At 42.3% G+C, this 16,066-nt stretch overlaps 1 protein-coding gene across 1 annotated transcript; it reads left to right on the top strand.

The window, feature by feature from the left end:
- Positions 1-4,840: 4,840 nt before the first annotated feature.
- Positions 4,841-8,205, top strand: LOC148016521 (conserved oligomeric Golgi complex subunit 4). The gene is made up of 2 exons (XM_087664260.1): positions 4,841-6,762; positions 6,856-8,205. Exons 1-2 carry the CDS (start codon positions 5,011-5,013, stop codon positions 7,483-7,485), a joined length of 2,382 nt encoding a protein of 793 aa, XP_087520386.1. The 5' UTR covers positions 4,841-5,010; the 3' UTR covers positions 7,486-8,205.
- Positions 8,206-16,066: the final 7,861 nt, after the last annotated feature.

Raw genomic sequence — 16,066 nt, 5'->3', positions numbered from 1 at the left:
GAAGGATGGCGCTCGCTACCCCCGCGAGCCGCCAAACCCTAACCAAGGGGGTTATGAATCCGTGCCGGGAATGTGGACCAAACCCGCTGCGAGAGGTCTCTCCGTAGAAATTACTTGGCGTAGGAGGATGCTTGGGTGCCAGGGGGGCTCTGGTCGTGAATCCCAATGCATCCGAACCCTACACAAGTGTTCTACGTGACTCGAGATGGGATCTCGAGGCCTTGATACTAGTTACAAGGCAGAATCTTGGTAGGATAAACCTTCGAGTTTTTATTGTCGGGAGACGGAAGGATTTTCTTTCTGCGGAGGTAGAAAGGGACACTTAATTCTTCTGTATGGGCGGGATACAAACATTAATCTGAAGATAAGTTAAGGAAGTGTTTGATCTTGTTATCTTGTCTTCGTTTTGTGCCCTAAATTACGTAAAGGAACCTGTGATTAACGGGTTAATGAAGGAAGATGCTTTGATGTGTCAAACATAATGTGGTAGGTAATTAGTTAACTAAAACAACCCCCGAGGGAAGCGTGGTGGATGTGACCAATGGGTCTATCCTATAGAAGGGCGGTCTCGGTTAGCCGAGAGCTCTCCTGAATGGAATTTATTTGATGCGAATGTTAGATAGACAAGGACCTTAGAACTTGTAAATTAAAAACCTGATTCATACCGTTTTAGGGGACTAGAATGGGACTATGCCCTATGGGCAAAGAGGTCGATCAATGCATCTCTCTTGTTTCCCATTCTCCTTGAACCAAGTGCGGTATGAGTCTGCTTTGGCCTAGTTGTGTCTGCGCAAAGTGGAGCAGTTGTAGACCGACGCTAGAAGGCTGTTAGGAAGACCCGATTACAAGGAACCCAGACTTCAGGTCGATCCTAGTGGGAACGGTTGGATAAGTTTCATTGCGGGGCAAACTTGAGAGACCCTAGTTGGCAAACCCCGTGTCATTCCTTGGGAGTGCCGGGCAGCGTCTTCTACATACATCTCTCGATCAATTGCTAAGACATGTCCCGCGTTTTGAGGAGCGGGCACATTACAATTAGTTTTTTTACAATTATTTACATGCTTTTTTTGAGGGGGGGTTCTTTTTGTTATAATGGAACTCATGGGGGTGGGGGACTCGCCAAGTTGGACCACCCCCCCTTATGCCATGTGGCATTTGGAAAGGGAGGGGAAGGGGTGATCAATTAAGGGGGGGGGGGGGGACATGTGATGATAGTAGCCCTCCCTATGACTATGAAAGGGGAGGGTCACCTGTGGGCTAGGGGGAGATATTGGCCCCTTAAAGGTTACCAACTAACGGTTGATATTACTAACTAATGTTTTACCTAGTATAGTAACTTGGATTACTATTAGCTTAACTTTACTAACTTAATGTTGGGAGTAAAGGCACATGTGCCTATAACACCTATGTATTCACTACACTAATAATACCCATACACCTGTAGTGCCCATCACTATCACTTCATTCTTTATTCTTTCAATGATGACTAATAGAATAAAGGAGGTTGATCACACATTGTGACTATTAGAGTTTCCACATCTTGAGTCTCTCTCTCTCTCCCCATTTGCCATAGCTCACACCTCTGTTGCTTCCACTTACTCATGCTCTCACTTGTTTCTAGAACCCTCCAATTGGCATAAAAAATAAGTTAACAGAAAGAATGTTGATGTTTCTTGTAGCTCTCATGCTTTGACAATTAGAGGTGATAATGGTAAGAGTGTTAATGATCGTCATGGGAGAGACTCTCAAAAGTCTTGATCTCAATCACATGAACAGTCTCATAGTAAGTCCTGTGGCTATAAGTCCACATTGACTTGTCATTATTGTAGGAAGCAAGGTCATATATCAACAGCAGTGCCATAAAATGAGTAATAATAAGCACAAGGAAAGGGAAAAACACAAAGTGTAAGAAAAGAGTGATGATTGCAGCATTGTCCCTAGCAAGTCCCATGTTAAGATTGAAGAGATTAATGTAGTGTAGACTAATTTAGATGATGATTATATACTTGTAGCTTCTTCTTTTGATGTTTTGCAATTGACTGATACCTCGACCACCCATGCTTGGTATTGGTTGATTGATTTAGGGGCTTCATTTCATGTTACCCCTCATCAAGAGTGGTTCCACTCCTATCATAGCATGACAGGGTCTGTCAGATTGGGTAATGACTTGGCATTGGATATTGTTGGTATCGGAGATGTACAATTGCAATTTGCTTCAAGCAACATCATTATTTTGCATGATGTATACCATTTTCCAGCTTTTTGACCAAAGGGCTACTCTCTGTTGGATAGTTGGATGATGCAAATTACCTTGTATCTTTTGGTGATTCCTGATGGAAGATTACACGTGGGAACCAAGTCTGGCACTCTTTACCCCTTACTTGTATGCCTTGTATGTGGGTTTATCAATTGTGTTTTGGTAATGGTTGCAACACTACATGTATCATTATGGCATTGTCACCTTGGGCACATATTATTAAAAGGAATGAAAATGCTTATGCTTGTAGTATATTCGGACATTTGACTATAAATGTTTTGGTTATTGCAATCATTGTCTTTATGGCAAGCAAATACATAGTTCACATAAGAAGTTTGGCATTATGTGCATGGGTGAGCCTCTAGTTCTTGTTCATTCTAATGTTTGTGGACCTATAGATTGTTAATCATCAGGTGATGCAAAGTATTTCATTACTTTCATTGATGATTACTCACATAAGGTCAGGCCCATAAAGCAGAAATTAGAAGTATTGGCTACATTTCAGCAATGGCTTGCTTTTGTTAAGAACCAGTCTGGGTATAGATTGAAATACCTATGTTATGATAATGGAGGTGAGTATATATGTAAAGCCTTTGAGTAGTTTTGTGATGAGAGAGGCATTAAGCATCAGTTGACTACCTTGCACACCCCACCTTAGAATGGTATGGCTGAGTGCATGAACAAGGTGATTCAGGAGAGACAGCCTGTAGTATGCATAGCTAGGCATGCTTACCCCAGTACTTTTGGGTTGAGGTAGTTATTACTACCATACATTTGATTAATTGATCCCTATGCATTGCTCTTGACTATTAGGTTGCAGAGGAGGCATGGTCTGGAAAACCTCCATCATATGCTCATTTGTGTGTCTTTGGTTGTGAGGCTTTTTGCCATGCTTCTAAGCACAAGCACAATAAACTAGATCCTAAGTGAATGAAATGCATCTTTCTTGGTTATTGGAATGTAGTTGAGATGGGCTATCGCCTATGGGATCCATAGGCTCGGAAGGTCATCCATAGCCATGATGTTTTTTCCATGAAAAGAAAATACACAAGCATCGTGAGTAAGTAGTTGAGGTACATCGGGTGATATTTTAAGAGGAGCCTCTTGTTATTGTATAGCTCACTAGATTTTTTGGTGCATCTAATGGTCTAGTGGCCCATGACCATGATGTTGGATAGGATGTACAAGGTCCATAACCTACTATGGAGCTTGTATATTCCATTGTGAGACATTCTACTAGAGATAGATGTCCTCTTAAGTAGTTTGCACCCTCCATGGACTATGTTACGGTGACAGATGTTGGTGAATCTTTTACTTATGATGAGGCCATGTGTATAGGTGATAATTACTCTTGGGAAAGCGCCATGTAATCAGAGTATGACTTATTGTAGAACAATCATATATGGGATTTGGTTCCTTTGCTTAGTGAAAAGTATGCTCAGCCATGCAAATGGGTGTACAAGTTGAAGAGTACCCTTGGGCACCCTAAGCCTCTCCGAGAATGGCATGTAAGACATGTTTGAATTTATGTTGCATTGTAGGGCTTTAGATCATTGCCGATCTTATGTGTCTTATTGATTAAAATATTACAATTCAAGGGCTATCTTATGATTATTAGGAGTTTGTGTCATAAATTGTTCAAGTCATCATGTTGTGTCAAATAGTTTATCCCAAACATAACTTGCTTCTTGTATAAACGTACAAGCTTTTCCAAAACAAAGCTCCATGCTTTGCCTATGCCATTCTTTTTCTAATGACAAAGTGACATAGTTATGCCACAAAGCATATGCATGTCCTTGCGAAGAGATAGTGCTATGATTTTTACAATTTATATTTGATGCATGATCAGATATATTTGATGCATGCTTCAACGAGGGTGAGGATACTTGATCCGGGAGACATGGATCTCGCATGGCGGGCCAAATGGCATGCAGCTTCCAAGCATGTCGCATGGTTCGCTCCTGTTACACGTGCTCCCCGTGCAACTCAGTCCAGTAGAAGACCCCCCCCACATCTCTTTCTAACTTATATAGAGCAAAGCGAGGGAGGATTCTAGACATGAGTGAGATGGACCTTGCGAGAAGGGCCAAGTGGCATGCTGCACCCCAACAGGGTCGAGTGGTCTTCTCCTGAAGGTGCTTCAAGTCAGATCCGTGCCTCCAAGGGCACTACAAGAAAAGTAAGGAAGGGCATGTCAATGAAGATTCAAGCCATGAAGGGTAAGAGGACTCAACGGCACACTTCAAGGAAGATTCGGGCAACTAAGGCCCAGTTTCTTTTAAGGGGAGGTGCGTTCAAGGCAAAACACACCTCTTACACTATGCAAAATGCGGCTACCCTACGGTGGTCGCATGTTCGCTTCTTCATTGGCAGCAGCAAAGTGATAGATGTGGCCAAAGAGGGCCTTCTTTTGCGAGGTGTCATTACCTAGACCCTTGCATTTTGGGCTTAGCATTCAAGGTGAAAGCTGCATGTCGAGCCCTTAGTCCACAGGCAATTCTGCGCGGAGAAGAGAAGAGAAGAAGAGAAGAGGAGATGGCGAAGAGCTTCACCCTCTTGGTCCCTCACTCTCACCCTTACCAATCAGGACCCATGCTGACATGTTCAACAAACATGCACACACTTTGCTGGCTTAAATCAGTTGGCCCTTCAGGTCATTGGCAGGACGCCATCCTTGGCATGAATTCCGTCTCTTATGAGGCATCGTTACGTCCTTTTAACACAAGGTCCGTTCTGTAGGAAGCAGCTCGTCTATGGCGTCGTACGCTGCGACGATGGCCAGACCGGCGGGGTTCGCCCTCTCTTCGTCCCCACAGCAGCCCCCCCGCAAGCCACCCCCCCCCAAGCAGCAGCATCAAGAAGAGGCCCCTCCCCCAGAGCAGTCCTCATCCCCATTGGCTCCCTCTCCCCCCTTGCATTTTGCTCCTGGCATGCTCGACCACATCCGCGGCCTCACCGATGTAGGCGCCATGACACGACTCCTCCATGAGACCATCGCCTACCAGCGCAGCATCGATGCCGAGCTTGAAGCCTTGTTCTCACAGCGCCACGACCTCGAGAAGAAGCTGGCTGGCCTCCATAAATCCTCTGAGGTTCTTGAAATCGTGGAGGCTGATGCAGATCAGATGCTCTCGAGTGTCCGATCAACATCTGCCCTCGCAGATCACGTCAGTAGTAAGGTCCGGGAACTAGATCTCGCGCAGTCGCGGGTCCAGGCCACACTCGATCGGATTGATGCCATTGTGGAGCGCGCCAACTGCATTGATGGTGCTAGAGAGGCCCTTGAGGCTGAGAATTACGAATCTGCAGCCAAGTACGTGGAGACATTCTTGCATCTTGATGCAGAGTATAGTGATTCCCCCAGCATAGCCACAGGGAAAGAAGGAGACGAAGAAGGTAAACAGGCCGGTAGCGAACAGCGGATCCAGCTTCTTGAGTCAAAAGAGAAGCTTGAAAGTATCATCAGAGAGAAGCTGTCCACAGCCATAGAAGAAAGAGATCATGCCAGTGTCATGCGGTTTGTTAAGCTGTTCATTCCCCTTGGTATAGAGGAAGAGGGATTGCGTATGTTTGTGAACTATTTGCGTAAAGTGATTGTTCTTCGTGCCAAAGACGAGTATGAGAACCTGATGGCCGCAGTGGAAGAAGCTGCAGGAGGACGATTGCAGTCGCCGCCAGATTTTGTTGGGACTTTGGGGGCCCTTTTCAAGGATATAGCCCTGGCAGTACAGGAGAATGATGAGATTTTGAGAACACTCTGTGGGGAAGATGGGATCATTTTTGCTGTTAGAGAGCTCCAGGAAGAATGCAATTCAAGGGGCACTCTTATCCTCAAAAGGTACATGGATCACCACAAACTGGGGAGGCTTGCAAAAGAAGTGAGCTCCCTAGTGAATAAGACTATAATAACTGTTGGTGCACCTGAAGGGCCTGACCCTCGTGAAATTGGTGTCTTTCTAGAGGACATGGTCTCTTTGAGTCAAATAAGTGAGGACTACAGTCTGTTCATGATCACTAAAATGAGAGAAGCAGAAGCTGCAGGAGCTCAAATGAGTCCAAGGGCCACTAACATTCTTCGCATTGGGGCATTTAGCAGGACTGTTCAAGAATTGACCATGCATTACATTGTTCTAGAGGAGTATTTTATGGCTGAGAATGTGCGAAAAGCTATCAAGATCGATGAGTTTGTAGCAGATGCTCTGACTACTTCTATGGTAGATGATGTATTCTATGTTCTACAGCAGTGTTCAAGAAGAGCAATCTCAAGCTCAAACTTACAATGTGTTCTTGCAACGATCAACTCTGCTATCAATTTGTTGAACAATGAGTTCAAGGAGGCACTGCACAAGAAGCTGCGTGAGCAAAATCTGGCAGGTAAATTGTTCTCTGGAGGTGTTGGTGTGGTGAAGACAGGAACAGAGGTTGCTGCAGCTTTAAACAATGTTGATGTTAGTGCAGATTATGTTATGAAATTGCGTCATGATCTTGAGGAACATTGTACAGAGGTAAGGATTAACAAAATGTTCTGTCAATTTTGTACATTCTCACAACATTCTGTTGGTTTTTTCAGGACTGATATGTGATGCTGTTTTTCTCAGACATTCACAGCTCCTGCAGACAGAGATAAGGCAAAGTCATGCCTGACAGATCTTGGGGAGACGAGCAACCTTTTCAGGCAGTTGCTTAATGCAGGCCTAGAGCAACTTGCTAACACTGTCACTCCCAGACTGCGGCCAATTCTGGATGCTGTAAGTACCATAAGCTATGAGCTGACAGAAGATCAGTATGCTGAGAATGAGGTGAATAACTCTTGGGTGCAGAAACTGCTTTATGCAGTAGATACAAATGTAACTTGGTTGCAGCCACTAATGACCACCAACAACTATGATTCTTTTGTGCATCTCATAATTGATTTCATAGTCAAAAGGCTGGAGGTAATTATCACCCAAAAACATTTCAACCAGTTGGGCGGTTTGCAGCTTGACAGGGATGCAAGGGCTTTGGTAGGGCACTTCTCTAGTATGACACAACGCACTGTTAGAGACAAGTTTGCACGGCTGACTCAGATGGCAACCATTTTGAATTTAGAGAAAGTGTCTGAAATTTTGGATTATTGGGGTGAAAACTCTGGGCCCATGACGTGGAGGCTTACACCTGCAGAGGCTCGTCGAATACTTAGTCTGAGAGTAGACTTCAAGCCTGAAGCTATTCAAGCTCTAAGGCTGTAAGTGTGCAGATCTTGCAGATCATTATCGTGCCAGTATCACCTGGATTACGCATAAGGGAGTTAGTCAGCACAGCTGATCACTTTATAGTCAGATCTGCTTGGATTAAGAAAGGACAGGGTTCTCTGAGATGCTACACCACGCATGGCATACCAGCTTTGTTAGAACTTACAAAACCAGGGATCTCAAACCTATGGCAGATCAAGATTGAGAAAGTTTGTGCTACAGAAAGCAGCACAAGGATTGCAGTAAACATGGGCTGTGCTTCCAAATTTCCCTGTATTCTACTCCTTATTGCATTTTCAGTTGATCTACTTGAAAGTGTCATCAAGCGGGCCTGTGGTTATACTCTTCAAGGCCTTCGGTTTCTAAACTTGGCATATGCTATTGCTAACAAGAAACAGAAGATCATACTTCTTTCTGATATGTGTCTGGACTTATAAGGCATAGTGGCATTTTTGGCCTCATGGAAGTCATTTCATTGATTGCCGCTCTCTACTGGTGGGTTTGATTCGACTTGTAGCAGTTGTGGATCCTTTTCTTGACTTGGATGGATAGGTCCTTGTGTCCTCACAGCAGTTGAACATTGTAGAAGAGCCTATAATGTTTTAAATGTGTGAACCACAAGCGCAATTTTGGCCTTAAATCATTAATTGCCATTTTGTATTGGTGGGTTTGATTCATCTTATAGCAGTTTTGGATCCGGTTTTTGATTTGGTTCAATATTTTCTTGTGTCCTCACAGCAGTTGAACATTGTGGAAGAGTGCATAATGTTTTGAATGTGTGAAACTTAAGTTCCTTTCATGGTGAACCTGTATTTTGGTGGCATGAGATATTGTTATGGGGAGAGTCATGTAAGCATTTGAATGCCATTGTAATTGCATGCTATACTTGTAACCAATCAATTTGAGGTAAAGTTTTGATCATGAACATTACATTCAAGCAGTGAACTATGGCAGCATTTGCTATTTATTATTGAGATTAGGCTGTACTGTGCAGATGATTAATGCACGATCCAAAGGAGCACATTATTGCAAATGGATACCTCAGCAGTGATGACATTTATTTTGCAAGACACAATTCCAACTGCAACTAGGTTCAATGACTGCCTAGGCTCACTTTGCAGGACAGTGTCAATTGTGAAATAAAGGTTGATAATTATGTAGAGCACTGTAGTTGACTGCCTCAACAATGGCAAGGTTTATTTTGTAGGAAAAATTTTCAACTGCAAGATAAATGTCAATAACAGTATAGAGCACCTGTAGACTAGGCATCATTACAAAGTGGAGAATGATAATCTTTTGAATGTCGTTTGGAAAGCTTTCCTCCAGTTCATTAAGTCCAACTGTTTTGTCCATCCCAATGGTAACATGTTATGTCGAACTTGGACCAACTTGGACCAAATGGTAGTGCTGCAACTAAACATTTGACATTTTCAATGATTTTATTATTCTGCTATCAATCTCAAAGATAGGAACAAATTATGTTGAGCTTTACATCAGACAAATGATGGTGAAGCAAAGGAGGGAATCATTGTCAAACCCAAGCCGCAATCAACTTTGGATGCAAATTGCTTGAATTTGTAGGTTCTATAAACCAAAAGATGCCCTCTAGGGTAAAAGGGCCTCTCATTATCACTCTTTTATGAACCCTTCGTTTATAAATAGGGTTACCTGATAAAATTATCAAAATGCCCCAATGTTTTTTCTTTGAGCTCCATATGATATAAATAGCTTGACCATTAAAAAATATTTATGGAACTCACCTAGAAAAAAGACTTATGATGGAGGATTATTAGATGACACTATTGGCCTGTTTACCCTGATGAAGCGACTTCTTAAGAAAGAGATTTGTTATGTTGATCACATGGGGATAAATAACAAGTTCATAATTGGAGTAAGTGACTTGAACATTTGCAAGCTTTGTTTACTTGGTTTATTACTTAAATTTATGAATGCATGCTTATTGCTAAACCAAATGGATATGCATGACAATTTGGTTTTTTCTATTGCTTGGAATACATTGTGATATCTATCAATCTAGCGGGTTACATATAATTGAAAGGGAAATTTGAATTTTTGTGAACTGTATATATGGATTCGCACTAGCACAATAAATGCTGTCCTACTTGTGGTTTGCTCATTGGGTCTAAAACTAAGTTATTTACTTTTTGTTTTTTATTGTAGACATATTTCGACCAAATCATTTATAGAGGATGTGGTTGTGATTGATATCATAGAACAAGTGTGATATGCACAATAGACTTAATGTGCATGATAATAGCAAGCATACTCTGGTGAAGGAACTCACCATGTTAGTTGGTTATATGAAACTTTAGGCAACCATATAAGCATGTTGGTTTGGGGATGGCCTTTGGGTTTGATAGGTATCTAGAAAATCTATAGTCTATTCCAAGTTGCCCCTTTGCTTCTATACCCCCTTACAAGTTTTGTTAGAGACGAATGTTCATATATGCTCTTTTGGGTTATTCTATTGTATTGGGTATGCATTGAAGCCCTGTACAATGAATGAGAGAGAAAGGTAGTTGATTCAACTATTTTGAGTTGATCTCCTTTGGATGAAGGAAATGTGATGGTTGATTGGAACATCGTGTCTAGATCACATCTCCATCAAGACACATTTGACTCAATAAGTTGTTTATACTTTAGAAATTTAGAAAAACAAAGTTTGAAATAAATTTAAATAAATGTTCTCCACTCTGCCTTGACTCATTGACAAGTTAAGCATTGGGTCATAGATCGTAATATGTCTCCCTTTACTCCGGGCCAATAATAATCCTCACAGACAATGTTAAGAGTCTTTGCATATTCAAGGTGTCCAACTATAGGCCTATCATTCATCGTCATCACTTTCTCCTCGCCATGATCATCTTTGTGCTTGTCTCCACGAATTGAAGGAGAACAACTAGCCCTCATGTTGAGTGGATCGGACTGAAGAGGAGAAGGAAGACATCACACTAATCATAGCCAAAAAGGAGGGGTTGAGGCCAGACTGGCCACCACACAAACACGAGAGGGAGCGTTGAAGTGAGCGATGAAGGATAAAGAGAGAGGGAGTGTCTAAGCCTTGATTGAGCCTATATAAGAGGGCCTTGCAGTAGCATAGCGCTTGCTTTTTCATTCCTACTTCTCAGCAATGTACTCACTTGTTCCTTCTCTTGATTTTGGTGCTCTACCTATCATTTGAGCCATTCCTGATTGGAGAGCGTTGATTGCAACTTGTTTTGAAACTCCGCCATCTTTCTTCTTGCTTCCTGCTCACCTTGTGCCTTTGTCTCTTGTAGTTCTTTGGATAGTTGTTCTCTTTGTTGCTTCAAGCTATTGACCTCTTCCTCAAGGCGTCTCTCCTGTGGTGAGATGCGAGAGCACATTATGCCTCTAGAGCAATGCAGCACTCCCTTTCTTCATCATACAAGTGTCTCGCAAGCTCTCTTCACCCTGCCTTGCCCTTAAGGCCTCTTTTAATGCAATCACTTCCTTGGTTATTATGGTCATCTACCTTGTTTTTTCTAGCCATCTTATCATGTTGACTCTAAAGTTCTTTCACCAACTCATCATACTCTTCTGTGTTGCGCATTGCTGAGGGCACTGAAGTAGTAGATACTTCAAGGTGAGGTACCTTTGACCTGCGTGATTCCACATCGATTGCTACTGCTGCTGGCCTTTTGGTTCTTGCGTGAGTGGAGCTCCTTCGCTTAATGCAGATGCAAGCTCTTGCACTTTGCTTACAAGATACTGCACCCGATCCATGACGTTACTTTCATTGACTGCCACTTCTATAGTTCCTTGAGTGGAAGTGGTCATGGTGACCATGATTGGTGGGGGTGGATGCAGGGGAGCCTCTCCCTCGCCAACTACTACAAGCCTTTGTTCCGCCTCTTCTACGAGCAGCACTTATGCTAGGTATGTCTCCATGTTCTGAGCTCCGTATTCTCCATCTACTCATCCTCCTCTCTTCTCAACCTTTCTTTCTCTTCCACCTATTTCTTTTTATGTTCTTCTTCAGATCTTTTTGACTCCTCTTCCACTCTTTGTAAGTCCTCATCTTCTTCCTCCCATTTCTTTTTGCATTTTTCTTCTAGTCTCCTTGACTTTGCTTCGGCGGCTTCTAGGTTTCTACCCCCTTCTGCTTTGGCTCCGGTCTTTCTGCTTAGGATTCTCAACATGATTCTTCTTCTTTCTCCTTGGCTTGATAGCACAGAACCCTGCTCCCCTTGTTCACAAACCATCCTCTCACTTGAAGTTTATTGCTGTTGAGTTTGGTGGTCAACTTCTCTCTTCTTAGCAACTTGTTCTGCCTCATGTTGAACTCTATTGAATTCTTCTTTCCCCAAATTCTCTATTGAGAATGAAGCGGGAGTGCTCACTGGAGTGGGAGAGCAATGCTCTTCCTGGGTCGGTGATCATTCAGGGGTCTCCTCCACTACTTCTTCTCTTTCCATCTCCCTCATGGCTTCTTGTATTATGGCTATCAGCACCCCTCCAAACCCTACAGTTGACACTTTGGATGCAGGTTTTTTCCTCTTTGATTCCACTGTTGTAGTTGGAGACACTCCTCTTGTTGCCGTTGGAGCTATTCCTAGCATCTTTGTCAATGCCTGGATTGTTTTTCGGACATAAGCATTCTAGTTCACCTCATCCAGTGCATTTTCTACAAGGCTTTCAAGTAAGGGCATTCCTATTCTGTTCATAGGGCATTATATCTTTGACTCGAGAAGAGAGTGTGGACCATCTTCGTTTGTAGTCTAATGGTGGGCTCAAGAATATCAGCCAAGCTACTTCCGTCATTTGTGTAAATGTTCTTCTCATCCATTCTTAACATCCCATAGACATCTCTCTTCGGCCTCTTTTCTGGCTTGTCCACTAATCCCAAGGCCTTCTCCACAACCTCTGGGCCAAGTTTTACTTCCATCCTCCTAGTGGCATCCCCTTGTCTGATTGTCACTGTGCCACTGTTCTTCTGGACATTCATTCACATTGCTAAAGAGTGTTGGAAGAAGAAAGCTAATCAAAGAGGCAGACAATAGGGACATTATGCCTTGTCCAGTTGTGTTTTAAAAAATTTGGTGCATTTTCTCTATGATCTAGCCATGGCCCACCTTCTCCAGGTACTTAACAAGATTGCACTATTTCATTATCTATTTGACTACCTTCTCCGGTGTCACCAGCTCCTCTAGGTTATGGATGCTACGGTATTTTAGCTAGTTGAAGACACATGTCTCAGTGGCTAAGCGGTATTTTTTGTGTTCTTCCTCTGAGAATGGGAGCTTTTTGGTTTTATCATGTTGCCCTACCATTTTGGTTTCTGTCACAACCCACAATGAGTTCTCTTTGGAGAACATTTCTTGCATAAAAGGTAAAGTGATTAGAAAGAAACACCATCAGATGGTGAAATGTATAAACCAAGAAATGAAAATTTCCACATCAATCAATCCATACATTCCATGCAAGAACTTCATGAATAATTTATACTAAAAGAAGAAGAAAATTCAATTCATCCTTTTCTTTTGAAGTTCAACTCCTATTTCGATTTTTCATTCCCCTATTTCGTTTTTTCATTCACCTTCCACTTTACTCCTCCTCCTTGGAAATGATGAAAATCCTTCCTAGGATTGTGGAAGTAAAGGTGTAAGGGCCTTTAGTGCGTCCTTGGTATGCCTCACTATTTCAAGCGCCGGTCGTAAAAGGTTGGATTATACTCTAATGTCACATGATAGTACATATCCTATGTTGAGATATCAAGCTCCACTCGTGATATGCCAGGGTGACCGTTGTGCATTTATGTCACCGACTTGTCAGTTGCAGATGTGGTTGGTACACCGCCCATGAATAATAGCTAGATGATAGCTATCCTTATCTACTCTAGTTCGTGGCTCAGTTAGTATGCCACCTTAGTTAGTTGAGTTTGGTTTGAGACCCATATATAGGGTTCTTCTATTTCTTTGTACTAGAGTTCTTTTGGCTTACACAACTAAGAAGAGGAAAACTGTTTTCAGCCTCCACCCTTGTGTGTATTCCCCCATTGTGCAAGCAAGAAAGCTACAAGTGAGACTCCTTCCTTCTCTCCCACAATCTTGACATCCTATGGATGAATGCCCACATATGTGATATAAGTCAATACATCAATCAAGAGGTCACATGAGTTGATTTGGCTTGCAATGTGGAGTTCCTCCTCTATTAGGACCCTATCCAAGTATAGATGTAGCAGGATAGTGTCTTCTAATGGTCGATTTCTTGTCATTGCTAATACCCTAAATGAAGTTGAGGCCATATATGTTTGGTCATTCTTGGAAGTCTTGATGGCATGTCATTGCTCCACATTGGTCATAATTTGATAACCCTCTTGTTCCCATTGAATGCGCATAGTATACCATTTGTGTTAGAAATTGGACTCAGATTCAATTGATCGTTAGAGCTCAGCAAGTTCTTATGGTGGCATGACATTTTTGCTCTTCTTAAAAGATGTGATTAAGAGTTGGCTTAAGGCTTGCTCTCTTGGAATTTCATTGGTGATAAACTTTTTTGCAATGGTGGAGGCCTTTGTGAAGATAAATTTGTATTCTTCCCAAGAACACGACAAGAAATGTACCTCATTCGCTATGTGTTCGTCAAGTAGACCTAGGTCCAAGCATTCATAACTTCTAGCAAACAATGTGAAAGTTGAGTCTGATTGTTGAATACAAGCTGCTAAGCCATCTCCTGTGTCCATGGCCATGTTGGAAGCCAATTCAAGAATGGATCATTGTTGCTACGATGGCTTAAGACCTATTGGTGGCTTTGGTTTAATTGGCAGGAGTGGAACCATTCTCTATGAGGGGTCACATGAAAGAAAGCCCCTGAATCTATTAGCCATAACATTGAGTATACCTTGACAAAGCATCAGTTAGATGTGAAGTATTAAGAGAAGAAGTTATAAGTATAAAATCATCATCATAATCAGTGTGCACGACATTAATCTCTTCAATCTTAATGCTTGACTTGCTAGGGACAATGTTGCGATCATCATGAGCATGGTTTGAAAAGTTGATTGGATTTGAAATTTGGTTTACACTTTGTGATTAGATTGCATAGTGGTGATCACATCAACATTATTAGGTGGGAGCTCATTGATGATTAGTTGCTAATTGATGATTGGTTGAGCTTTTGGTCTTGATAGACCATTGGAGCACTCATGGATTGAGCACCCTTCCTCTTGGCTTTTCTTTTACTCTGTTTTGATTTACGTTTCTAAGCATTATTTTTTGGAGCCTAAGATTAAGGGGCATACATGCCACTTGTGAGTTTGGGTAGCAACATCAAGGTGTTACCTTCATAGTAACCTTGGACATGTAGTAGGGCTTTTGGGACCTAGTGCAACCTACTTACCTATGTGCCATAGGAGCGCCGACTCCTCCGTTTAGGTCTAGAGTGTGAGGCATGGAAATTATAAGTTTCTAATAATGATTGACTTTTATGAGGCTATGGTCTACGCTTGGCGACACACTTGACTGTTTGATCTATAGCTTTGGGTATGGTTTCTAGATGTTGATGGGACTTCACAATGGGTGTATGTTGTGGTGTACTACCCCCCTTATTAGGGTTGACACTAGGGTTAACTACCGGTGGCACAACAGGCTTTTGGGTGTGGCTGTGGTGCCCTTATTGAAAGCTGTTACTATTCTAACATTGCCTATGGCAAGGTGGATACATTGCAAGTTGTAGTCAACATTACAGTGAACTTGTTTTTTAAACAATGACCCAACAGTGATTCCTTGCTACCAACACTTTTTTTGCTAGGTAGTACATAAAAGATGATCGGGAGGCCCTCAATCTCGATAGTAACCATTATTCTGTACTTCCCTAGTAGTGGATAAGTCTACCCCCCATATGGGCTGAGTTTGGTGTTACTCGATTGTACTTGGGGTGGGTTGACTAATGAGGGTCCAATGATCATATGTGAGGATGTTGTTGTCAGATCCTTTGTCAATTAATGCATCAAAGGTATGTACCTTTTGGGCATTTACTATTATGCGCAAGTAGGCTAGTGCTATTGTTTCTTTGTCCTCATCCTCCATGCTTGTGATTGTTTCCACTCTAACATTCATGGGTAATGTTATGATTCGAGGCTTGTGTAGTGGGTGTGATGGAGGGTAGTACTTTTTGATGCGACTACCATTGAAAAAGCCTGTATCCTCTCCTTGTAGGGTTTCAAGCTCCATGTTGCTAGTTCTACTGATGTTACGACTTTGAAGGGTCCCAAACCCCTCAATTTCATCTTTTGCTTATGTTTCTTAATAGAGTACAACAAGACTAGGTCTTTTTGCTCGAAGTCTCATTGTTTGATGTGTTTGTCAAACCAACTCTTGAGTCATGTCTTCTCACAGATTAGGGCATGGGTTGCAATGAGACGAGTCTTAGATAGGTGTTCTAGCTCTATTAAATGATTTGTCCATGCTTCTTTGTCCTCCCTTCTCTCCTGGACTACTATTCTCAAGCTTGAAACAAAGAATTCCATTGGTAGGATCACTTCAATTTCGTAGGTCAATTTGAAGGGGGTCTATCCTATGGCCGTTTTGTGGGCCAT

Source organism: Lygodium microphyllum, chromosome 23 (genome assembly GCF_053477565.2).
Source record: "Lygodium microphyllum isolate KBCC chromosome 23, Lygodium_microphyllum_v1.1.10, whole genome shotgun sequence".
In the NCBI taxonomy this organism is placed as follows: Eukaryota; Viridiplantae; Streptophyta; class Polypodiopsida; order Schizaeales; family Lygodiaceae; genus Lygodium; species Lygodium microphyllum.
Note: the sequence above shows the minus strand (reverse complement) of the source record. Positions and strands in the feature narration are given on the sequence as shown.